We start from the raw sequence: 26,624 nt of genomic DNA on the forward strand, positions 1-26,624 counted from the left end.
TAGGGCCTAGTCATCTTGGGAGGGTCTCAGAAAGATCTCTAGGAATGCCTACAAGGCAAAAAGGAGAAATAAAATCATAGCCTGGATGCATGTGTCTTTATGAGAGTAGTCATCTCTATTACCTCCTGCAATGTAGTGGTTAAATATGTGGATTGTGAAGCCAAGCTGGTACAAATCCCAGCTCCACACTTTAGCTGTTTATTGTTGAGCAAATTACTTAATATCTCTGTGCCTCAGTTTCCTTGCCTACAAAATGGGAATAATAGCATATCTTTATCTCATAAAGTCATTATGAAAATTAAATAAGCTAATATTTGGAAAATGATCAGTGCCTATTATAGAAAGAACTATGAGAGAGTCTCTTAGTTAAATAACTTGGTGTTCTTAGAAACAGATTCTTTAAAGTAAATGTTGATGTGACAGTTATTAGAAATATGATAAAAATATATTGAAGGATGCCAAGTAAAAGCAAGAGTATGAGGCATGTAAAGAAGTTAGTAAAAGGTGGCATATGTTTTGTGTGTTAGCTCCTTCAGCAATCAATGGTGTGGGCCCTACCTCACTCTCAGGCTTGCCTATGCCTCTGACTGGATGACAATCAAAACAAAACCAGGATAAAATGATTACAAAACAAAGCTCCTGGGGAGCGACTAGGATGGAAAGAATAGATGAACAGAAAATTCAACAGCCAAGGAGAGTCAGGAGTAGATGCCATCAGGAAGTTCAAGAGCACCAGGCAGGTTCCTTGATCATTTCCTACTTCTCCCCCAGAGAGCCAGCCATTCTCAAACCTGTTCAGTCCCTTTGCTCTTGCTCTCTTGCTACTTGAAACACCCTCCTTTTCCTCCAGCACCCATTCTGCGAGGTCCATTTTCTTCACAAAGCCCTCTCAGCTTCTCAGATTCTTCAAAGCCACAACTGCAATATAATGAAGTGTTAAAAACACTGAAGGGAGACAGAAAGTTTACACCTTTGCCTCTTCCATTTTCAAGCTGCCTGATCTCTGGAGAGTTACCTAATCTCTCTGAGGTTCAGTTTCTTCAGTTAAATAGGAATAAATAAATACCTACTTGATCAGGATCTTATGGAAATTAAATGAGACAATGTATATACAACACAGTATAATTACATAATAAATGACAGTTCTATATTTTTATTGTAATTTATCCCTTCCCTGAAATCATGCTATTTGTACCCTTAAGGCTGAATATTTTGTACTTTGTATTTTAATTATTTGTTAAATCACTTATCTCCCTATGAACCCCTGCTGACAATGATCACTTTTGTATGAGTCAAAAATTTCTATTTGCAATTGATAGAAATTCAACTAAAACTGGTTTTAGCAATGAAAGAAATTTATTTATAATTGAAAACGCTAGGAATACTCAGGGACTCAAAAATGTCACCAGGAGTTGGTCTCTATTTTTCTTTCTCTGTATGTATATCTGGGTAGCAGAGGGGTATGGGGTGGGTAGCCTTTAGCAGATCTATTCCTACATCTAACCAGCTACAAGTCCAGTGGAAAGAAATGGTCTCTTTCCAATAGTTCCAGCAAACGTTCTGGAGTTAAGTTTTAGACAAACTTACCCTTCCTAAACTAAATATCTATAGTTTAGAGGGCAGTGACTCTGATTTTCCATATCTGGGTCATGTGACAACCCTACTTGCTACAGAGTGATGTCAGCCATACTGGGCTCACATAGACTGAGAGTGAGAAAGGGATGTTTCCCCAGAGGAAAATCAATATGTGTGACTATAAAAAGAAGGAATGGATGATTATAAAGAAAAATAATACTGACACATTGTAAACCACACCCTCTCTCATAAATGTGGAAGACATCATAGCCAATATCCTTGGTCTTCTGCAATCAGTCTCATCCTAAGTGGCCTTCAAGTCCATATACACACTGAAGACTACATACTGCGTAACTATAAAGGGAAATATCTTAAAGCATCTATCTTGGATATCAGATCACATTCGATTCCATCAACTTCCACTTCTAGTCCAAATAGAGTAACAGGGGCCAGATTTACTCTCCTGCCTGAAACAACCAAGAAAGATAGACAAACTATATAAAATAACAGTTTTTAAGATACTGGATATCAGGCAAAAAAGGGCAGTGATATCTGAGAGATGAAAAACAAATGAGATAAGCCCTATGATTGCCCCAGGTTATTATCTTGAGAGACTTTCTAGACCACGGAACAAGGAGAGGGAACACAAGCAGAGAAAATTCCCTGTGTTAAGGAAATGGAGCTGAAAGTCCAGGGAGATCAAGTTGGCTAGAGTTCACAAAACAAAGTACCAGAGAGGAAAGAGCTCCAGAGAAAGAACCCTGAAGAGTTGCAGAGGATATTTAGCAGAGTACTCATCAGTGAATGCATGTAAGTAAACTACTGGAGAAATAATTATATGATATGATTACAAAGAAGAGTGCTCACACAGGGCTAGAATTAGTGCATATTACTACCAGTGATATTGGAAAACCTATAATTTATAGGCAAATAGGTACTCAGAAGGCATTTGCCTCAGTGGTGAGGAATAATGTCTTGAGTCTGTATTCCAAACTAAATGCTATTCTTGTCCTGCCTAAAAAATCTTACAATGAAGACCTGGAATGACCAAAACTCTTTTCAAGTAACTTAATGGTAGCCCAGAGTAAAGTTCAAGAATATTTATAAGAATACAAAACTATCCAGCATTGAAAAAGGTAACATTCACATTTGATATCCAATCAAAAACTACCAGGCATGAAAAGAAGCAAGAAAACGCATGCCATAAATGAGAAACATTAATCGAACAAAAGTGATTCAGAACTGACATACATGTTAGAATTAGCAGAAAAGGATGTTAGAATACTTATTGTAACTATATTTCATATGTTTAAAAAGCTGAGTAGAGACATGAATGATATAAAAAAAGATCCAAGTTAAACTTCTAAAGAAGAAAACTGCAACGCTTGAGATTTAAAATTCACTGGCTGTGATTAGCAGCAAATTAAAAAATTTCACATCTCAGAAGAAAAATTTAGTGGACTTGAAGACACTGCAATACAAACTATTCAAAATGAAACACAAACAGAAATTAGAATTTGAAAACGTGAAAAGAACATCAGTAAGCTCTGGAACAACTTCAAGAGAGTCCCAATATATGTGTATTTGAAGTACCCAAAAGAGTGGAGGCAGAAAAATATTTGAAGAAATAATGGCTGAAAAGTTTCTAACTGTTGTTAATATCATACAAGCTTTGTTGTGAGGGAAAACAGAAAAATTGCTGTTTTCACAATGTTTGCTTGTACGTGTTGGTAAGAAAAGTGGCCATTTTGATCTCATGCAGTAGTAGAAGCAAATCAGTTTTAACAACCGACTCTCTGAAGACAAATAAAATGAAAAAGTCCTGATTTGTCTTGGTGTATGTGTCCCATCATGGCCAATTTCAAGCTACTTGCTCACAAATTTTCTAAAAACGTAACAATAAGCTCTCATGAGCCTGTCCTAGCCAGCTTCAGCATACCACTGATTCTATGCTATCAAAATGCGGGTATATAGTTATCTTATTCCTGCCAAGTGGTTCTCTTTTGCAAAAAACATATTTAGAACTGTTGTTTGGAATTTAAGCTCTGAAAAATTATAGGGCACACATATGATCTAGGGGCTATAAATGAAATTGCTCTAACTTTGAAATGGGATTTCTAGTAGCACTCCACACCCCTTTCTTCCTTATTGAATAATTTAGCCTTTCTTTTGGCCTTAATAAATCTAAGCACCTGCTGCCTGAATCAATAGAAATCTGATAGGACATTAAAATTTCACCATGGATATTGAGTATGCCTGCAGAAGATGAGAGGCCAGACCTTTTGGGATGTCCAGAGTGACTCTATTTGTTAAATTCTTGAAAGAAAGTTAGTGTAACTCTCATAGATTTTATCAACTTCCAGGTCATAGCAATTCGTCTCAGCCCTTTCTAACAGACTGGAACTAATGTGTAACACTGTTGGAGGGCAAATTAAGGTTTCTCATGTTGATTTTTAAAGGAAATAATGATATAGACTGACTTTTTAATTAATTCATTGTTTACTTATATCTTTTAGTGTGTGTGGCAGGGAAGGAGAGTGGAGATGTTGCTGGATTAGATGTTCTGCTCTTTTCAAATTATTTTTGGGTAGGTACTAGGTGCTTTCAAACATGCAATCTCATGTATGAAATGGGATAGTGATAATAAATAGAAAATTGTGGGATTTCAGGCACCATACCTTAAAAGTCAGGGAGATAAATTCTCATAAGTGTTACTTTCTTTTTTTTTTATGGGACACACTTTTATTTCTTCAGAACAAACGATTACATTCAAAACATACACATATAACACTTTAAAGAACTTATAAACCCTTCCGTGTCCTTCAGATCTGGAGTTCTCCCTCATAAGAATGTCACATTTTACAGAATTATATTTAAAAACACAGCCTGTACTCTCTGAAGGATGGCCAGGTACCAGGGCACATTTGATCCTTGCATCAGCTGTTACTTTTAAGTGACCACACATAATCCTGCATTTTTCAGCCAATTCCTCTGGTCTATCTGGCATAAGACCAGCCTTAACCTTAGGACTTGACACACCACCCTCCCTTCAAACCACCCGTAACCTCCAAACAGTGAATTTTTAAAACTATAATCTAACCTGACAAGAAACAAAAGCGATCATGTCTCATCTGTAAGCTAGGTAAGAGAGGGGAGATAAGTCCTAATCTGAGTATGCAAGTTTTCTATTTAGTGTGTTAGGGAGTTGAGACCAGATCATGCCATACATTTTTTTATAATAGATCTTTATTGGAGTATAATTGCCTCACAATACTGTGTTAGTTTCTGTTGTACACCAAAGTGAATCAGCCATATGCATACATATGTCCCCATATCCCCTCCCTCTTGAGCCTCCCTCCCACCATCCCTATCCCACCCCTCTAGATGGTCACAAAGCACCGAGCTGATCTCCCTGTGCTATGCAGATGCTTCCCACTAGCTATCTATTTTACATTTAGTAGTGTATATATGTCAATGCCACTCTCTCACTTCGTCCCAGCTTACCCTTCCCCCTCCCTGTGTCCACAAGTCCATTCTTCATGTCTACAACTTTATTCCTGCCCTGCAACTAGGTTCATCAGTACCATGTTTTTTTTTTTTTTTTTTAGATTCCATGTATATGCATTAGAATACGGTATTTGTTTTTCTCTTTCTGACTTACTTCACTTTGTATGACAGACTCTTGGTCCATCCACCTCACTACAAATAACTCAATTTCGTTTCTTTTTATGGCTGAGTAATATTCCATTATATATATGTGCCACATCTTCTTTATCCATTCATCTGTCGATGGACACTTAGGTTGCTTCCATGTCCTGGCTGTTGTAAATAGTGCTGCAATGAACATTGTGGTACATATCTCTTTTTGAATTATGGTTTTCTCAGGGTATATTCCTAGTAGTAGGATTGCTGGGTCATATGGTAGTTCTATTTTTAGTTTTGTAAGGAACCTCCATACTGTTTTCCATGGTGGTTGTATTAATTTACATTCCCACCAACAGCAGAGGAGGGTTCCCTTTTCACTACACCCTTTCCAGCATTTATTATTTCTACATTTTTTGATGATGGTCATTCTGACTGGTGTGAGGTGATACCTCATTGTAGTTTTGATATGCATTTCTCTAATAATCAGTGTTGTTGAGCATCTTTTCATGTGCCTCTTGGCCATCTGTATGTCTTCCTTGGTGAAATGTCTATTTAGGTCTTCTGCCTGTTTTTTAATTGGATTGATTTTTTCATATTGAGCTGCATGAGCTGTTTGTATATTTTGGAGATTAATCCTTTGTCTGTTGCTTCATTTGCAAATATTTTCTCCCATTCTGAGGGTTGTCTTTTTGTCTTGTTTATGGTTTCCTTTGCTGCACAAAAGCTTTTAAGTTTAATTAAGTCCCATTTGTTTATTTTTGTTTGTATGGGTATGTTCACCTTCAGTTGACAGATGAAGAAACTGAGGCACAGAGGCTAGATAACACTTTGTCAATGTGTTAAGCATGTTACATGGATCACCTCCCTTAGTCTTCTCAATGACCCTTTGAAGACCTTTATGGTAGGTAATACAGTTATTCACATTTTACAGTAGAGATAAAGACATTGAGGCACAAAGAGCTTCAGTGATTTGCCCATGGTCACCTTGTAGCAAGTGCCAGTCTGGTTCAGAGCCTTGCACTTAAAAATTATGTCATATATTGATTGTCTTTCTCACAATAGCACAAATGGAGCCTTCCCTTTGGGAATAGGAGATAAGGATTGAAGAAGAAACACCCAGAATTAGGGAAGGGGTGGGTGGGTTATAAACCTACTTTGGGCAAGCCAACTCTTGGTAAAATTGTGAATACAGTTTTTCTTTGTTGCCTCCTGACATCTTCCTCCACAGTAGGTCCCCAGCACCAATCAAGACTCATTTTCATAGGCCCTACTCTCTAAAGCTCAAGGAGGTGGTAAAACAGTTTCTACAACATGGGGTCTCAATCCTCATTGGCTAGGTGGGACTCTTTATATTTTTTTAAAATTCATTTATTATTTAATTATTTATTTATTGGCTGTGTTGGGTCTTTGTTGCTGCATGTGGGCTTTTTCTAGTTGTGGAGAAAGGGTGCTACTCTTAGTTGCAGTGCACAGGCTTCTCATTGTGGTGGCTTCTCTTGTTGCGGAGCACGGGCTCTAGGCACGCAGGCTTCAGTAGTTGTGACACACGGGCTTATTTGCTCTGCAGCATGTGGGATCTTCCCAGACCAGGGCTCGAACCCGTGTCCCCTGCATTGGCAGGCGGATTCTTAACAACTGTGCCACCAGGGAAGTCCTAGGTGGGACTCCTTAAATATTACATTAAATTGGTGAAATTTAGTTTCAATTTTTAAGCTTTGCAGGTGATTCTAATGTGTAGTCAGGGTTCAGAACAAATGTTGAGTCTTGGCTGCACATTGAAATCATTGAAAGCTTTTAAAAATTACCCAAGTGTCCAACCTCCAGGAATTCTGAAGTAACTGGTCTGGAGTTTGACCTTGACTCTGGGATTTCTATAAGCTCCCAAATGATACTAATGTAGAGCCATGATTGAAAATCACAGATCTAGAGTTAGAAGACCTGAGATATACTATAGACTCCATCATTTAGTAGCTTGGGCTAACAACTTAATCTCACTAACATAGTTTCTTCATCTTAAAAATAGAGGAAAAAATAATACTTTGTGGGTTTATTCTGAGAATTAAATGAGATATGCCTTGTAATGGGTCACTATCTGGCACGTTTACTACTATAAAAGAAAAACAGCTATAATAATAAGCTACTATGCAGGATAAAAACTATCTGACAAACTAAATCCTACTAAGGAAATGGTTCTCAAACTTTAGCATGCATCAGAATCACCTGTAAGCTTGTTAAAACACAGATTGCCTCTCCCCACCGATTCTTTAGGTCTAGGGTGGGACCAATAATTTGTTTTTGTAACAAGTTCCCAGGAGATGCTGCTGCTGCTGGTTTGAGTATTGCACTTTTAAAATCACTGTTTGAGCTGTAACAGTTTAAGTTTCCCCTTCAAAAGAGTATTGATGCTTTAATACACCCCAAGGATATTATTATGGTGGAACTTAAGATATTTCAGTTGACAGTAGGGACATATTCTGGGGCAGGAGACATCCTTGTAGGAAGCTGACTATTCTGTTTCATTTTTAAAATTTTAATTTTATTTTTTTTTACTTTGGGGTATAGTTGTTTTACAGTGTTGTGTTACTTTCTGCTGTACAGCAAAGTGAATCAGCTATATGTATACATATATCCCCTCTTTCCTGGATTTCTTTCCCATTTAGGTGTCATCACAGAGCATTGAGTAGAGTTACCTGTACTATACAGCACATTATCATTAGTTATATATTTTATACATATTAGTGTATGTATGTCAATCCCAATCTCCCAATTCATCCCACCCCCACTTTCCCCCCTTGGTGTCCATATGTTTGTTCTCTACGTCTGTGTCTCTATTTCTGCCTTGCAAACAGGTTCATCTGTACCATTTTTCTAGATTCCATAATTTTAAGGTGAGTCCTTGTCAGCTTCTCTGCTGTTTTCCAAAGCAATGGACAGATCAGATCAGATTAGCACTATTTAATGAGAGCTGCCCTTTCCATTCCTTCACATTCCCCTTTAATTTGGAAACCATGCTGTTAAAATGGCACACATTTATAGAAGGATTAAATTCATGTCTGAAAGTATGTTAAGGCTTGTAAAACACATCAAGATGGTTGGGATCTGACTATTTCCCACTGAAAAGTGTCAGAGAAATTATGTTTTCCAGTATGACTGAGGAGGTTATGACAAATAGACCAAAGATGGCAAATTTGTGCCCCAGTCTTGACAGCTACTGAGGTCCTCATTTCTGTGAGAGATGACACACTCTGAGACCAGTGGGGAATTTGGCAAAGCTTGCCTGCAGCATACTCTTCCCACCTCTCCTTTTAGTGACTACCCAGTCCTGGCTTCCTAATTCTCCAACACTCTATTTCTGAGCAGCGGGCATTATCCATGTTAAACCTCACCCAAGTCAATATCTATTTTTGACTTAATTTCTATTTCTCTAATATCTGGCTATGCTGAATTTAGATACAGAAATTCAAAATGAGTTTGTGAATGGCTGATACTGCTTAATGGGATATTTATTTCAAGGAATTTGTATGAAAAGAAGCAGCTCAAAGGAATGCATCAAATAGTGGAAAGCGAGGCATTGTGACTGATGGCAGAGTTTCATTTGTTTGATTTGTTTTTGTTTTTTTTAAAGATTTTTTTTTTTTTGATGTGGACCATTTTTAAAGTCTTCATTGAATTTGTTACAATACTGCTTCTGTTTTATATTTTGGTTTTTTGGCTGCGAGGTATGTGGGATTTTAGCTCCCCAACCAGGGATCGAACTCACATCCCCTGCATTGGAAGGTGACGTCTTAACCACTGGACTGCCAGGGACGTCCCTGTTTTGTTTTCAATATGTGTGTGACATGCTGGGGGTGGGGGACTTTGAAACTTTTCTCATATATTCTCTCCATCCTTGGGAGCAGGTAAGAAAATTTGTTTGCTAGGTGGTATTTGGGCAATAGGGGCCAATATTCTCTAAAGAGAAAAGAAAGTGGGGAGAATCCTAGAGGCTTAGGACCACAGGTAGTTGGGTTTGACATGGAGAGATCACTCAATATCTTTGCCTCCAGATACTCTTCTATGAAACAAAGTTAATAATATCCTGCCCTGCTTTCTTCTTTTAGGGTTGTGAAAATGAATCTTTCGTGGCACATGTGAAAGCATCCTGTAAATTAGTAGGTGTTAGAGAAATTAAAGTTTTTGAATAATGATTATGATGGTGAAAATAATAATAATAAATAATAATAAATCCTTGCCATATGAGTTTTAACAAATAAGATATCAACTAATTTGGAGGGGCCAGAAAACAATAGGTTGAATGTTAGTAAATTTTTCACTCTAGAAAAGTTATACTGAATTAATTTAAAAGTGTATTGATGCAAATTAATTTAAAAAAAATTATCATTCCTCATATCTTAGAGCCAAGAAAGCCCACTGATTTGATGTGGATATAGCATATTTTCCAGGCATGTCCTTCTCTAGGTCTCAATGTCCCCATCTGTTCCATGAGGAGGAGGCCCAGACATTCATAGATAGCATGGTTTTCTGGGTATTCATAGGGAGGAAAGAAGCCCAAGATGAAGAAGGCTGCCACTGTAGCCTCCTCTCCTGTCCAGTAGGGGTAGCCCGAGGGCCAGAGAAGAAACAGTGACCCTTTGTAGAGGTCTGTACTCTGGAGGGAGGCCACGTGGAGAATCCTGAGAGGCTCACTGCTGCCCCCTCCCAGTGAGTTGCTTTCAGTGGAAGATTCACAAGTTCTAAAGACACTCCAGGACAGTGAAACAGTGGTCCACACTGGCTCAAAGCTCCAGGCAGTAAGTATGAAATGATTGCTCAATCAATAGCAAATATTCCAAGGCCTTGAAATGATCCAGGATCACTTCTCTTTGAATCATCCACTGGGTAAAAGAAGCAGTTAATTTATAGGAGAGCCTTGTTGTATTTGCCCTGGTATCTACAGCCCTCTGCCACCATGTCCCAGTACTGAATTAAATGAGTAGAGACTGTTCATGCAGAGGCTTAACACAATGAAACTGTGTGTTCAACCTCAAAGGCCCTAACATCCTGCCATCCTCAGAAAAGCAGTGACTCCTAGCTGGTCAGACTCAGCTTCCATGGTTATCCAGCACAACTTGTTCCAGGTGAAAAAGCAAAGGGCTGCAAAGAAGAGACGATCATCTCTGCATAAGGTGGGCATCAAGAGTAGTTCCATTGTTGCACTGGGGCTTAATTTAGGGAATGAGGTTGGTCAAGTGGGTAACAGAGAACCTGTTTCTAAAATTTTTATCTCCACATAAGCAAGAATAGGGATGCTTCAGACAGGGATAGCCTTATAAATAGATGCATTATAATCTCCCACTGAAAAATATCTTCTTGTAAGCCTTCAATCATGCCCCAGATTCTACTGGCAGCGCTTGTGTTAAGCAGTGCTTGTGTTAAGCATTGCCCTCTTCCTAAGGCCTTAAAATGGAAAGCAGTGATTAAGAGCCAAGTTTCCAGTTGGGACTCAGCTATTTACTAACTCTTCATCCTAGGCAAGTTGCTTAATTTCTCTAAAGTTCAGTTTCCTCATCTTAAAAACGGGTAAAGAATGGTACCTTCCTCTAAGGGTTGTTGTGATGATTATAGAGATAATATTATTAAGTGCTTGGCACATGGAAAATGTTTTTTAAAATGGTAGATGTTGGGGCTTCCCTGGTGGCGCAGTGGTTGAGAATCTGCCTGCCAATGAAGGGCACACGGGTTCGGGCCCTGGTCTGGGAGGATCCCACGTGCAGCGGAGCGGCTGGGCCCGTGAGCCACGACTGCTGAGCCTGCGCGTCTGGAGCCTGTGCTCCGCAACGGGAGAGGCCGCGACACTGAGAGGCCCGCGCACCGCGATGAGGAGTGGCCCCCGCACGCCGCAAGTCGAAAAAGCCCTCGCACAAAAAAAAAAAAAAAACAAAAAAACGGGGACCCAATGCAGCCAAAAATAAAATAATTAATTAAAAAAATGGTAGATGTTATTATTACCTAAAATCCAAATTCTCTTGCAGGAGACTTCCCAAAGTCTCCATGAGTGAGTTTGGCTGATGCCTCTTTTTCAGAGACAGTTTGGCAGAGTGTAAACACAATGGACTTTGGATTCAGATGTGGGATTAAATCTGGGCTCTCTCACCCTAGCTCTGAGACTCCGACTAAGTCACTTTACCTGTCTGAGCCTCAGGCCCAGTCTGTTGTAAAATGGGGATTAACATCTCACTTTATGGGACTGTTGTGAGAATTATGAGATATTTGTGACATTCCTGGTACATAGTAAGTGCTCAACATGTTAATTCCTTCTCAGGAAAGCAAAGGTCTCTGACACATGATGAGAGGGAGGGTGCTGAAAGTAGGGTGATGGGTGTTAAAAGGAAAGCCAGGAAACTGGAGACAAATTTATGCCTTCTGGGCTTGACTTGAGATTGAGTACTCTACTATCAAGATAATGGAAAAGGTGTAAGGACCTAGTGACATAAAAATGTTAGTACACCATAATTTAAAAAAAAGTGACATGGTATAAGCATATATGGGATTAAGGGTCAGTGTGCAGGACAGGGTATTTAAAGTGTTTCCCATTCTCACTGTATCCTTCTGAGGGCTTCCTTATCCTTTGGTGACCATCCCATTCAGCAGCATATAAAGGGCTTGTCAATTGGCATGAAAACTTTGCCCAGTAGGGGGCCTAGAGAGATGGTAACTGGCTGAGTCCATCAGATCCTCTCTTGAATTTGGTAGTGAGGAAGGAGGATTAGGGACATGGAAAACAGAAAAAGATTGGTTATGGCAATTATGGGTGCTGATTGAAGCCATAGAAACAGGTAGAGTAGAGTAAGCTGATAATGGTGATCACCAAATGCTGTAACATTAGGGGCAGGAGAAACATAATCGTTTCTGAGGGGAACTTTAAGTAGAGGTATTGATAATCCATCTCTCTTATTAGACTGCTAGAGCTACTGTTGTATCTTGAATATGTAAAGGTTCCAGTTACCTGTGAGGCCTGGTTGTATGGTCATCAAAATGGTGTACTGACCTCTGTATTTCTCTACATATTTTTATAATAAATCCTCTTTAGCAGACATGATCTAAGCTTATCTATGTTCCTTGCAAACTAAAAGAACTTAAATATTTTGGTGTGAATTTCAGCCCTGCCACTTACTAATTTCTTCATCTGTAAAATGGAAGTGATAATTAAAAGAGTTAGTACATGCAGAGCATTTAGAATAGTGCTTGGCATATAGCAGATGTTCAAAAAGTGTTAATTACTATCATCATTACTTTGGACAAGGCCTGAATTTTTATCTGTAAAATGGGATTATATTCACCTCATGAGGTTGTTGAGGGGATTAAATGAAGTAACAGGTAAAATAGTAATAGTTATATACCTGGTACTTAATATATGTTGGTTATCATTTCCCTCCCCTCAAAAACAAAACCTCTAAATATTTTGAATCATCGAACATCCATCTGGTCAGTATAAGTAAAGACAAGTTTGGGCCTTGTGCATAGTAAGTGCTGAAAAAATAGTTATTTAATGTGAAAATTTCCTACTTCAATGAGTGTTGCCATTTTGAACCACTTTCTCACTCTATAATCCCACACACAACGTCAGAAGAATTGGGGTGTCTCAGATATGGTTCTACTTGGAGATTCATAGCAACAGGAAGGTTCTTCCATAGGGTCCAGGCCTTCTTGGTCAGTTAAAAGGAAGCAAGAGGGAGGGGATATGGGGATATATGTATATGTATAGCTGATTCACTTTGTTATAAAGCAGAAACTAACACACAGTTGTAAAGCAATTATACTCCAATAAAGATGTTAAAAAAAAAGCAAGATAATTTCAAGTCCTTTACAAGTGGAATGGTGTTGCTATCTTCACCCGAGCTAAGTAATGCCTCTTCTTTATGAAGCTTACAATGGGTGTAACATGAATGGGAATAATGAATTTAGCTTTCGATTTTCTTTCTTCTGTAAATAGGCAATTCCACCTGGAGGGCCTCAAAAACGCATAATGAGCTGGGAAATCTCTACAGATTTTGGTAATTGGAAATCTTTCTTTTCTTCTCATTACCTGGAAAAGTATCCTCCATCATCTTTCATTTAACCCCAGAATGGCTCTTAGACTTTGTTTGATTGAATCTAAAGAAGAAATTATCAAGATTCTATATAATTATTATTGTTACTTCAAACCCAAATCCCTTTATAGAAGTAACATAAAATCACTGTGTGATGTTTTCCAAAAGTTTTAATCTTTTTCCTGTCAATGATTTCATGTCATTTTGATAAAGGAAAAGCTAAACATGTCAAGCTCTGGCATGATCAAGTTTGAGTAAATTTTCTAAGAAATGGACACAGCGTCATTTTATGAACCTTCACTTGGAACATGGAACCCAACTTTATTTTAATGACCAAGCAAGACATTGAATGAAGACATTTTTTTCCTTCCCTAAGTTAGAGAACAAACATTAAACAGAATAATTTATTTTACTAGGTATAAATTTTCCTTTAACATTCTATTTGGACTTTTCTAACTGAAGGCTGGAAGGCTTTTACCTGTCTGGCAGATGAAATAACTCATGAGTTAGTGGTTAATATATAAATTATTAAGCACCACAAGCACAACAGTCATTTATTTGTAGTGAGGCACTTTCAAGAACTTTGTACCTGCTAGTACAGTAGAGAAGTAGTATACTGACAAGAATATAGACAGTATCATCAGTAGGCAGTAGGCTGGATAGATTTTATTCTTGTAATTTTAGTCAAATGACTTTTACCAATATATCTTTTTGCTTGGGAGCATTTTCCAGTGTGGAAAATGAAAAGCTTGAGTATGAATACAACTTAGTTCACTTTGCAACAAATTGATTCCATTTGTTAACTTATGGAAAAACGGCTCTGATTTCAAAACTGAAATAAAATAATATTTTTCTGATAGCTCAAACTGGAGAAGAAAGAAATAGGAGAAGAAAGAACCAATCTTCACCTAGAACACCTGTTTGTCTCAGGATGAACTACCCTCTAGTCAAGAATTTGATTAGTTGCTTTCAATGTCTCAGCAATAAAATCAGAAAATTATATACTGGGAATAGAATGTGGATGAGGTATAACAAGACTTCTCTTGTAATTCCAGTTAGAATCCAGTATAGTACAGTGCTATGAGCACTGAATTTGAAGTGAGACATATCAGTAATAAAATCCAAGCTCTGTTTCTCAGTTGCTGTATGACTCTTCACCATCTACTTCAACTATCAGCCTATTTCCTGTTCTCTAAAAATTGGGATAACAATCATCCAACTGCTCACAGGATTTTGAGGATTAAATAAACCACAATATATCAAAGTACCCAGAACCATTCCTAACACATAGTAGATGCCCAACAAATGTGGTAGATCTGAACCTCTCTGGTCTCCTCTTCTGTAAAATGAGTTATAGGGTGGATTAGATGTTCTCTAGCTCTCCTGAGACAAAAGACTCTAAGACTCATAACATCTTAATACTGCATTTAGCAATCTTTTGGGTGAATAGTAGAAAACAGAAAAGAATGGAGGTAATTTACTGTACTACAGCAACTCACTTCAGTTTATGCAACCAATGTACTCTAAAAGATTTGTAGAAAGGGAATATAAGGCCCAGAAAGGGGTAAGAGAATTATCTAAGTTAGAAGTCGGTATCAGAGCTAGAGCTAGAAATCCAAATCAATCACTGTAGATCAGATCTGGGGCTTTTTCCTCTATAGTCTACACTAGAGCCAATTTAAGACTCTCTTGGAACAGTTATTTACTAACAGTTATTTACTAACTTGAGCAAATCCACCAAAAATTAGGCTAGGTTTGTCTTTGGCAACCTATCAATCATTTTGTTCTTATTTTCTTTATAGATAACTAGTACCCTTAAGACTCTCTTCAGATAGTCCATCCAGATGTTCCTTTCCCATAACTTTCTAAATTGTAAAGCAAACTCATCTCTCATCATAATTTACCTGTTCTCCTATTTGTTTCTTTATAGCAATGATTGGTAATAAATTAGCAGGTAAAATAATCCAGCCCACAATGCTTACACAAGAAAGCGGAAAATTTTAGGCATTGAGACATATAGGAGCAGGGATATAATTTTTGTCAGGGGTCCTTTTTAAGATTGCTTTAAATAATAGCTACATCGTCTAAAGGGTGAAGGTGCAGCAAAATGTTTCTGAGCTTTTAACCTTATACATTTTACCAAATGATATAATCAAATACTGAGGAAAAAAATCTGGAGAAAAGTAGATTGATAGGGGACTAAAACTGAAGGTAAATGAAAGGTGCTGTGATGTCTACTTTTCATGATAGTATAGTTTGATGTGTCACTTTTCAATGATTGAGTCACTTATCAAGGTAGAAATATAATTTGTACTAACAAGGTAAGAAAGAGTTCACAGGTTGTGGGGCTGTTGGTCTAAGAACAAACTGTAAGAAAGAAAAATTTATTATAAGATAATAGATGAATCCAAAAGCAAAACTTTGTGTCTATCAGAGAATAGTTTTAAAAGACAAATCTGATTCGGCTGTTAAATAAAACTATGAGCAGTTATCTTTAGATCAGAGTCATTTATATTTCTAGATGTAAGTAAGCCATATTTGCAATTTAACAATTTGCATTCAAGTCAAAACAAACAAAAAAAAGCTACAATTCCCACCAATGGAAAATAAGAAAACTCTATTTCATAGATAGTTTAGTCTGTAATAATCTCTTCTATGCTTCTCTGGGATGTTCCAAATGTAAATAAATAAACTTACCCTTTAAGTAGAAAAGACAAAGCATCAATGATAAACAAAATGGAAGACTACCACATTGAAGTCACATCATATAGTCAAATTATGAATTACCAAGAAAGTTAAATAGGTTTAACCCAAACATAGCAAAAGAGTAATTTCTCATTTCATTAACCAGTGAAAATAATCTTCATTTATACATGCTCTCTTTTACAATAGGAAACATCATATATGAATGGTGAGTACTTAGCAAAAAAACGAATCGACAGAAAAAGGATTAATCTCCAAAATATATAAACAGCTCATTCAGCTCAATATTAAAAAAAACAAACAACCCAATCCAAAACTGGGCAGAAGACCTAAATAGACATTTCTCCAAAGAAGACATACAGATGGCCAAGAAGCACATGAAAAGCTGCTCAACATCACTAATTATTAGAGAAATGCAAATCAAAACTACAGTGAGGTATCACCTCACACCAGTTAGAATGGGCATCATCAGAAAATCTACAAACAACAAATGCTTGAGAGGGTGTGGAGAAAAGGGAACCCTCTTGCACTGTTGGTGGGAATGTAAATTGATACAGCCACTATGGAGAACAGTATGGAGGTTCCTTAAAAAACTAAAAATAGAATTACCATATGACCCAGCAATCCCACTACTGGGCATATACCCAGAGAAAACCATAATTCAAAAAGACACATGCACCCCAATGTTCATTGCAGCACTATTTACAATAGCCAGGTCATGGAAGCAACCTAAATGCCCATCAACAGACGAATGGATAAAGAAGATGTGGTACATATATACAATGGAATATTACTCAGCCATAAAAAGGAACAAAACTGGGTCATTTGTAGAGACATGGATGGATCTAGAGACTGTCATACAGAGTGAAGTAAGTCAGAAAGAGAAAAAACAAATATCGTGTATTAACGCGTATATGTGGAACCTAGAAAAATGGTACAGATGAACCGGTTTGCAGGGCAGAAATAGAGACACAGATGTAGAGAACAAACGTATGGACACGAAGGGGGGAAAGCGGCGGGGGGTGGGGGTGGCAGTGTGATGAATTGGGAGATTGGGATTGACATATATACACTAATATGTATAAAATGGATAACTAATAAGAACCTGCTGTATAAAAAAGTAAATAAAATTAAATTAAAAAATTGAAAAAAAAGAGCCTCCATAATTGCACTTTGAATGAAGATTACCTAAACAGATGTGCTCTTTTTTTTTTTTCAGATGTGCTCTTAATAGAATTTCATGAAATATTGGCATTCTTTCATGGATCAATCATACATTAAGTAAGGAAAAACACCTTACCTACTTAACCTAGATTAGTAGTACACTTTCTAAAATGTAACTTGGTCACTTCTCCACATTTGAGACTGCTACATCAGAAAAGTGCAGGCACATGTTAATTTGTTCATTTTAGTTGGGTAAAATATAGATATTCCTGGGGAGATGGCAAGTAGTACAGCTGGTCATCAAATACTTTCTCCCAAGAATCCTGGCCTTCCAGAGTCTAGTCTTCTTTACAATCTTATGAGTTTTCTGCCCACCCTGTATGTTATGCTCCCAACCTCCATTAGGCTGGAAGTTATTTGCTTAGCTAGGCAAAACATTTGATTCCAATTTATTTATTTTCCACTTCATTTCCTCCAGTTATGAGAGTTGTTTAAGATAAAAGAATGAACACATTCAACCAGGACTTATAGTACAGTTGACCCCTGAACAACACAGGTTTGAATTGTGTGGGTCCATTTATACACAGATTTTTTTCAATAAATACTATAGTACTACACAACCTGTGTTTTGTTGAATCTGCGAATGTGGAACCACAGATACAGAGGGCCAACTATAAAGTTATACACAGATTTTCAACTGCAAAGGGGGCTTGAAACCCATAACCTCTACGTTGTTCAAGGATCAACAATAGTTGTAACTTGAGTTGGTTCAATTTCGTTTTGTTATTTTTTGTTGGTTGGTTTAAAAACACAGGCCAAGATTTTTGAAAACCAATCAACAATTCTGTGAGAAATGTAAATGACATTAAGGCCATGCAAATTAATCTCCTTTTAAAATACAACCTAACAAGGGTTGAGTGCAAATTGGGGAATCATTAAAATGTGTTTCACTTTCATTTAAAAGTATGAAACGTTGAATTTCTCAGAGAGTCTTAACAGTGATACTTAACAAAGAGAAAATATTTAATGAGCAAACCTTGATTTCTTTGATTTAATTTTGCAGATTTTTTATCAATGAAAAAATTTTTTATTTAAGGAATTCAATTAATAGTCATTAAATTACTAGGTAAAGATTCTCATAGTAATCTAAATTTAAAAGTTGATGAATACAGATTAAAAGTCAACTGAATTTCTGCTTGAATAGCAAAAACAAACAAACATAAAACACAAAAAGTAGCATTGTCCATTGTATGACGCTAAATGAGGTGTTTTTGGTTATGTAAACATATTAAGTAAACATATTTTCCCTGCTTTTATTTTTATGCATCACATGTGAATGTAGACAGAGATTTAAAACTACCTTGAGTTAAAAAAAAATCAAAACTTTTATTCTATACTTTATTCTGTATAAAGTACTTTATTCTGTAGTACTTTGGTCCTAGATTTTTTAATGTAATTTTTGAGGAAGATATTTCATATACAACAAGTTAATGCTAGCTCAGCCTAAAACACCTACAAAAAAACCGTCTCTCGCACTTTTCAACATAATATACAAAACTGTAAAATCTGTCAAGGTGGAAACTCTCTGGAATTAAAGTACTGGAAAGTACAGCAAGGTAAAAGAAAGCATTATATACAAATAGTGTTAAGCATTCTGTAATGTATGGCATTCTTAGTGTAACTGGAGTGAAACTTATCTATACATACACACAAAATATTTCAGAAGCCAGTGAAGTAAACAAAAGCGCCAGTTCTTTAAGTTACACTTGATCACGTAGACGAGCAAGTCTCTGTGATAGTTCATCCTGGAGAAAGCAAAGATTAAAAGTCACAGGGCTGTGACAAATATAAATCACTAATATTTTTAAAAGCTCATATTCAAATAAGATTTAAAATCTTGTCTCAAAAATTCACACAAAAATATTAAGAATTTACTTTTCTTAAACATTTCAAAATAAATGGAGAACTTAATAGAGCAGAAGGCTATGAAGGGGAACAAATTCAATCGCTAAATGAAATATGCATGCAATGTCCATCATTAAGGAGTTAAAGGCTAATTACACTTTGCTTATTTACGATGATGTCATACTATAGTAGAAAAATACTTTTTATAATAGATAAAAGGAGAATATATTTGCTTATATATAAATATAAATACACATATATTTAATTCATTCATCAAGTTCATACAAATCAAGATAAAATCCAACTTCTACCTGTTCCATGGAAGTAACACTTGTGCCAAAAGAACCTGTTTGACCTTGTGGTAGTTCCATACTGAGATCAAGGCTACAATTTTAAAATAATTAACATAAATGAATGTTAATATAAGCATTTTGCTCCTTATCTAATTATAACAAGCTTATAATTGTTATTATAAATAACAAAACAAAAATTACAAAAACATGCTTATTGCAAATTTGAATATTCTACCTAGCATTTTACCTTAATTTAAATAAACATAATACCGGTTCAATTTTATAGATGCAAATAGAACTTAAAAATATTCTGGGGACTTCCCTGGTGGTGCAGTGGTTAAGAATCCGCCCGCCAGTGCAGGGGACATGGGTTCGATCCCTGGTCCTGGAATATCCCACATGCAGCGGAGCAACTAAGCCCGTGTGACACAACTACTGAGCCTGCGCTCTAGAGCCCACGTGCCCAGAGCCGGTGCTCCACAACAAGAGAAGCCACCGCAATGAGAAGCCCTCGCACTGCAATGAAGAGTAGCCCCCCCCACGCCACAACTACAGAAAGCCCGTGCACAGCACAAAGACCCAATGCAGCCAAAAATAAATAAATGAATTAATTAAAAAAATACATATTCTGAATGTCCACCTTAGGATAAATTAATTACTAATTTTAAAGAGTTTTTGTTGAGCCCTAGTGGCAACCCCATGTGGATGATAATCTTATGATAGAAAAGTGAATAAAATATAGGATAATGATCTGGTCATCTGAACAAAAAGAAAGACCAAAACAATGGTTATCCAATGTACTGAATTTACTGGAGATTACTATATGTCTTCTACTGTAAAGAAAATTAATGTGCCAAAAAAAGATAAAACAGGCTAGACATATGTAGCCTCAGGATCAATATCCATATCTAACATTTGAGCTAACTTCAAGTTCAGTGTTTAGATCCTGAGCTACCCTTGCTAGAAATCATTACTTGCATCTACCCACATAACTGAAGTTTAGAAAAGTTAAGTATGCTTGCCCAAGATCACTCTAGTGACAGATAGGATTCAAATCCAGGTTTGTCTCCTTCCAAGTCCACGATTTTAATCTCCATTATAACTACTCCTGTAGGATACAAACTACTCTTTCTGCCTGTCTCTAGACGAGTGTATGCCAACTCCAGTTTGAAAACACTACAGTGAATACAGTAACTTCATCATTAGGAGATTCTAGAGACAGACTGTTATTTAAAAGGTAAAGATATGGTATACTAAAATTTTGCTATACTGAAACAGAATTTTGCTATACTTAAACATCTATAAGGATGGGTATTTCGACATCAATGGTTCTACTTATTTCTACTGCTCCAGTCACCACCCATTATTGACAGAAATAATCACTCGATTTTGGCTCCCTACACTCAAGGAACATTTGTCAATGTATGGAGACATTTTTGGCTGTCACACCTGGGGGGAGGGGTGATATTACTTGTGGGTAGATGCCAGGGACACTACTAAACATCCTACATACATAGGACAGCCCCTAGGATTATTAGCCCAAAATGTCAACAGTGTCAAGTTTGAGAAATCCTATTCTAAATCTTATAAAAAAGTTGTCTTCTGAACTTGATTTCCACTGAGAGTCAGTAAGGCTGTGATACGGCAATATTCGTTTTACAAGACCTCCCTTGCTCTATTTTCAAGCCCAATCTTCTTATTTCGTCTTTGGTACAAACAGAAACAAGTTCTTAGCCTCATATTAATAAAATGGAGTCTTCTTACACATGCCTTAGTCTCTCCTATAATACTTAAAAATCATCCTTCTTACTAACTCCTTGTTGGTATATGGGCTATATTAGGATACTAACAAAGCAAAATAGTATACCACCTACCCTCCGGCCCTGTTCTCAAATATTGCAAACCTGATTTATTAACCTAGGTTTTAATTCACTAATGAGAGATACATCAGTGAACTAAAGAGCTGATAACTAATTAAGTTCTTTCTAATTAAGCATTAGTTTCGACACTAGAATAATATTCATCAACTCTATTTTCCAGGTGTCTTCAAGAACCTTATTTCAACCTATTACTCTACCTTTGAAGATAAAGCATAAAACTTTAGTATCACCCAGTTGTAATCCTTATCTTTGAAAAAAATATTTTTAATTATTTACTATAATGTTCTCTTGAACTAAGTAAAATACCAGAGAATACTGATATAACAAGACTTCTGTAGCACAGATAATATTACAGTCAAGTCATTCCCCTCAAACATGAAGAGCCTAAAATAAATAGCCTAACAGATACCCTATTTCTAATAGCTGTGCCAGAAAGGGTGTTAATTATTTACTTTTTTAAACAACAAATAACCATCTGCAACAATGAAATGTTGCCATCTTTTGAACTCCTTGGACGTTTTGCACATATTGCTCAGTTTGCAGGACTCAGACTGGGTTTAAGACTTAATGGCCTGATCATAGTAGAATTCTTTTGGAAGATCCTATTAAAAAAAATTAAACATTTGATATATGCTGAACACAGACGGTACAGAGGAAACTTTTTAAACACTCCTGCCTCCCTCAGTCACCTTCATTTCTTATCACACACTAACCGAATCTATCTCCAGAGATTTTTAAGAAAATACTAAGATGATTGGAACAAAGTCACATTTTTATGTGCATGACAAAGAGCTGGATGTTCCAAAGGTCCTTGAAGCACTAAATTCTAGGATCAAAAACCTAACTCTGACCATTGGTGGTAAAGACAAATATTTTTATCCACATCACATAATTGTAGGACTTGTAGATATTAAATCAAGATTATTCAAAAGCATCTGAATAATTTCTTACCCAGCTTCATCTGCCATTTCTTGAAGCAGCATATCCACCTGGTTCTAGAATAAAAAAATGAGAATTTGTATTTGAATGGTATTTGCTTTTTGGGTAGATTTTGTTTCTGACCTAGGTTTAAAAAGGGGGAACTGACCTACAGTTTTTAAAAGAAAGTTAAAAAAATTTTTTTTTACCACCAGAGGGAGCTGAATTATCTCATAAAATGATTTATTTATGAATAATGTTAAATTATAAAGCCTTAAACTATGAGGTTATGTGAAAAATATTCACAGTGATATTCACATATAATTTGAGTCTGAGTAATGTAGCTCTCTAATGGAGCAAACCAACTTTGCTCGTATTTAAAATGTAATAGATTTAAATTTTAGATTAATCATAACTGTCCTTTCTGCTAGTTGATGCAAATTTGATATTAAGCTTTTCAAAGTATCTAGAGATGAATAAAATATAAGTATTGAGATATTTACAATAGTACAGGAGTTCTCAGGGAATAGAGTCCAATTAATTAAAAAAAACTTGTTTTTAACTTATTTAAAATATTTTGAACATACAGGTAGGAGCTCTAAGATGTAGTTACAGCTCTACCACAAGGTACCACATTTTAAGCAAACCTCTAATAATGCTGTTGGGCCTTAGTCTCTCTTGTCTTTCATTCACCTTCAAAATATAAAGAAGTTCAGAAAATAATAGATCAAATACTTCTGTGCATTTAGATTGTGTTGTTTTTACTTCATATCTAAAATATCATTGTGTTTTTAAAATTTACTTAAATGGCATTATACTAAGTATACTATTCTGCAACTTGTTTTTTTAATTCAACCTTATAAGATCTAATTATATTGAGATCTAGAGCTCTAGTTCATTAACTTTCACTCCTGTATAGTACTGTAATATAAAATACTCTCAGTTGTATTTATCCATTTTATTTCTGGACATTTAGACATTTTCCCCTAATTTCTCCTGATTATAGACAATAGTGCAATGAACATTCTTATGTAGAAGTATGTTTATACACATGTAGGTTTTTTGTGTATAAATTTAAAAATAGAAGTACTAGGTTATAGGTCACATGCATTTTCATATACTCTGATTTATTCAACAAATATTAACTGAGCACCTACTTTATGCCAGATATCATTTTAAGTGCTAGGGATACATCAGTAAACAAAAATAATTAAAAATATCTCTGCCTTCATTAAGCTTACATTCTAGTGTGTGCACATGAAAGGGAGGGGCAAATAAAAACTTTTTAAATTATGTGGTTTATTAGAAGGTGATATGTACAATGAAGAAAAATAAAGCAGGGATGGTAGATAGGGAGTACAGCACACGGTGGATGTGCCACTGGTGTACTTCTAAGTAGGATGATCATAAAAGAGCTCACTGAGAAAATGACATTTGAACAAAGAACTGAAGGAGATGGGGGAGTGGGCAATGAGGATGAGTGCAAGACAGATGAAGAATATTCAGGGAGAGGAACCTGCAAGTGAATGGCTTTGAGGAACAAATGTACATGGTGTGTTTGAGAAATAACAAAGAGGCCAATATCTTAGTAGAGTGATGAGCAATAATAGGAGATAAGGTCAGAGAAGCAGGATGAGGCAGATCCTAGAGGGCACTATAGCCCACCATAAAGAATTTGGCTTTTATTTTGAGAGACATGTAGAGCCACTGAAGGGTTCTGAGCAGAAGAATGACATGATCTGACTTGTTTTATCAGGATTGCTCTGGCTGCTATGTTAAGAATGGACTGTAGATATTACTGCATTGCTTTTCCAAAGTGAATATGCCAATTTAAATTCTAATTACTCAATAGCAAGGTATGAGAATTTGGGCATCTAGCATGTCCATTTCTGTTGTAAATTTTGGTTGACTCTTTATGAAAAATGTTTTGTATATACTTGAATATCCCCAGCACCTAGCACAATACCTGAAACCGGAGAAGGTGCTTAACAAATGTTAGGTGAATGAATCTCAAGATTTTTCAGAGCTAAAAGGCATTTAGATATCATCAAATCCAACCCTACATTTTACAGCTATGAATACTGAGGCCCAAGGTAGTGAGTATCTTAAGGTCCCAAACTTAATTAGTGGCAGAGTAGGGATTAGAAATCCAAGTGTCCTGACTTCAAGTCATTTTTCCAGTCCCCTTGTTTTCCTAATCTTGACCATAAAATCACCTGGAAATCACCTAAGGTGCCTGAATAAGAATCAGAAACTCTAGGACAGTGCTTCTCAAAATCAGGGCATAAATATCACCTGTAAATCTTATTAAAATGATTCCAATTCAATATATCTGTGGATAGGGTCTGAGTTTCTGCATTCCTAATAAACTCCCAGATGATACAGATGTTCCTGATTTTTGCACCACACTTTGGGGAAGCAAGGCTCTGGAGGAGGTATAAAAGTAATGGCTAAATATATGCTCTCTATAAGACATACACATGAATACTTTCTTCTTAACTCTAAAACCTGAATATAAGCTTGTTCTCTTATTACTTACCTCTTAGTGAAAGGCATCACCTTCAGTAAAATTTTGATGGATGGCTATTGATTTTTCTCCTAACCTATTTTGTAAATTATCCATATTATCATCTTATGTAGTGATAACAAGATTTTGTTTATTTGATGAACCATGTGATAGGTGCTGGGATCAAAAAGAAGAGTGATAACGATATAAATCTTCTCTTTTAATATTCAAGTTTCACAAAAACTTTATTTCTGGCTTACGTGACATCCAAACTAGTTTCAAATTTAATTTTCTCTCTAGCACATCTCTAAGTTGCAGATTCAACAACATCCTAGAAAACATCCTAGTTTTCTGAAAAATAATTGATCTTGTAATTTACTATTTGTTCATCTGTGATCTGTGCCTAATAACATACTTAAAGAGTAGGCAGGAAGCAGAATATCTGCAATGAGATGACTTACCTGGCGTTAGGATAATACCTAATACCCACTGGCCTCAGTGAGTCTCTAGTTCAATGCTTTTATCAATAAGGACCACTGGCAGCAGGGCAGAACCAAGTTCCATACTCTCTAGACATGTGACCTATAATAATTCTTAGAACTTCAAAACAAGATAGGAAATGTCATCTTCTAACATGTCCTTAGGAATCCAGGGTCAGAGCATAACTTCCTACTTGCATTTTGGGGATATACGATGGTTACTTCACATTCTAGAGATGATTTAGGTTCACAAAGCCATTATATTTTGAAGTTGGGTAATTTTTAAAAGTTAGTGTAAGTAGAGAAACTATTCTTACTTGTGGTGTTGTTAGGGTTGTAGTACTACTCATTGTGTCTTCCATTTGTTGCGTTTGAACATCCAGTGTTTCAAACTGCTGTTCAAATTTGTCCATCAGGGCAGAAATCTGCAAAAAGAAATATGGTCATAAGAAAAAACTTACTCTGAAAAGATACTATCTGAACATCAATTTATTTATTTATTTTTTTTACCTTTTCAAGGTTCATACTCCTCAATGTAGCATCCATAGACTTAACTACACCTGCCATGGACTTGGTTACCTATTGGGAGTATAAAAAAAAAGACTGAGAATCCTATAATATAAACAACCTCAAAATTTATGTAGTTTCTTATATTACTTGTAGATCATCTTATAAAATTTATCTACCGCTTCCTTAACAGTAAAAGTACGCTATGTATTTCTGGTCTAGGCATCGACTATCTTTTATCTTTGACTATTCATTGGAAGACAACTATTTAGACCTTAGCTGAAAAGCCACTGCCAAAATAATTTTCCTCACTAAGCATTTTGACTATCTTTCTCCTGCCCAGGAAGGCCAGTACCCTTGTAGCACTTTGCAGTAGATTTAGATTTCTGACAATTCTTAATACCTCCAATAACTTAAATCAAGAGTTCCTATTATTTACAGATATTAAGGCTTACCTTGCCCATTGTTACTGCAGTTTGAACTCTGGCTGCCACAGCATCAACCCTAACACTCATTCTCAAGAAATTAATTGTTTGGTTCTTCTGGCGGATTGCATTTTCAGCATGTATTCTTGCAACTTCTGTATTGCCTTTCTGAATGGCCTGTTTTAAACAGAGCAAAAGTAGACAGTGAAGATAAACACCAAAAGTAAATATAGGGAGCTTAAGTACAGATATTTTAGAAAGAGGAAAACAATGCCCAACTAACATATTTTTAATATTTAAGAGGTTTTACAATTAGTATTTTTAGGAAATAAAAGGAGAATTTATAGTCCTTTAATTTTTTATTTATGATTAAAAGATATATACTCATTAACATTTTAAGAAATTAAAATATAAAGTTTAAAAATTTTCCCATAATCACTCAGCCATTACCACTATTAATATTTCAGTATAAAGTATTCAAAGTACATAAACCTATTTATTGAAATATTACAATATAAATTACAAGAGTACATGCATCAGAGCATACTGTTTTCT

General features: G+C 36.1%; 1 protein-coding gene across 1 annotated transcript in view; it reads right to left on the minus strand.

Moving 5' to 3' along the window:
• Positions 1–8,166: 8,166 nt before the first annotated feature.
• The window catches only part of LOC309620705 (charged multivesicular body protein 1B2-like), a 44,591-nt gene continuing 26,133 nt past the window's right edge, over positions 8,167–26,624 (minus strand). Inside the window, exons 3-8 of the mRNA XM_082377571.1 lie at positions 26,100–26,246; positions 25,648–25,716; positions 25,455–25,562; positions 22,186–22,229; positions 19,373–19,445; positions 8,167–18,961 (exon numbers count right to left, since the gene is read on the minus strand). Coding sequence (XP_082233697.1) covers positions 18,917–18,961; positions 19,373–19,445; positions 22,186–22,229; positions 25,455–25,562; positions 25,648–25,716; positions 26,100–26,246 — 486 coding nt within the window. The 3' untranslated portion in view covers positions 8,167–18,916. The remainder of the gene's footprint in view (positions 18,962–19,372; positions 19,446–22,185; positions 22,230–25,454; positions 25,563–25,647; positions 25,717–26,099; positions 26,247–26,624) is intronic.

The sequence above is a fragment of the Balaenoptera borealis genome (genome assembly GCF_965194805.1).
Source record: "Balaenoptera borealis genome assembly, chromosome: X".
Taxonomy (NCBI): Eukaryota; Metazoa; Chordata; class Mammalia; order Artiodactyla; family Balaenopteridae; genus Balaenoptera; species Balaenoptera borealis.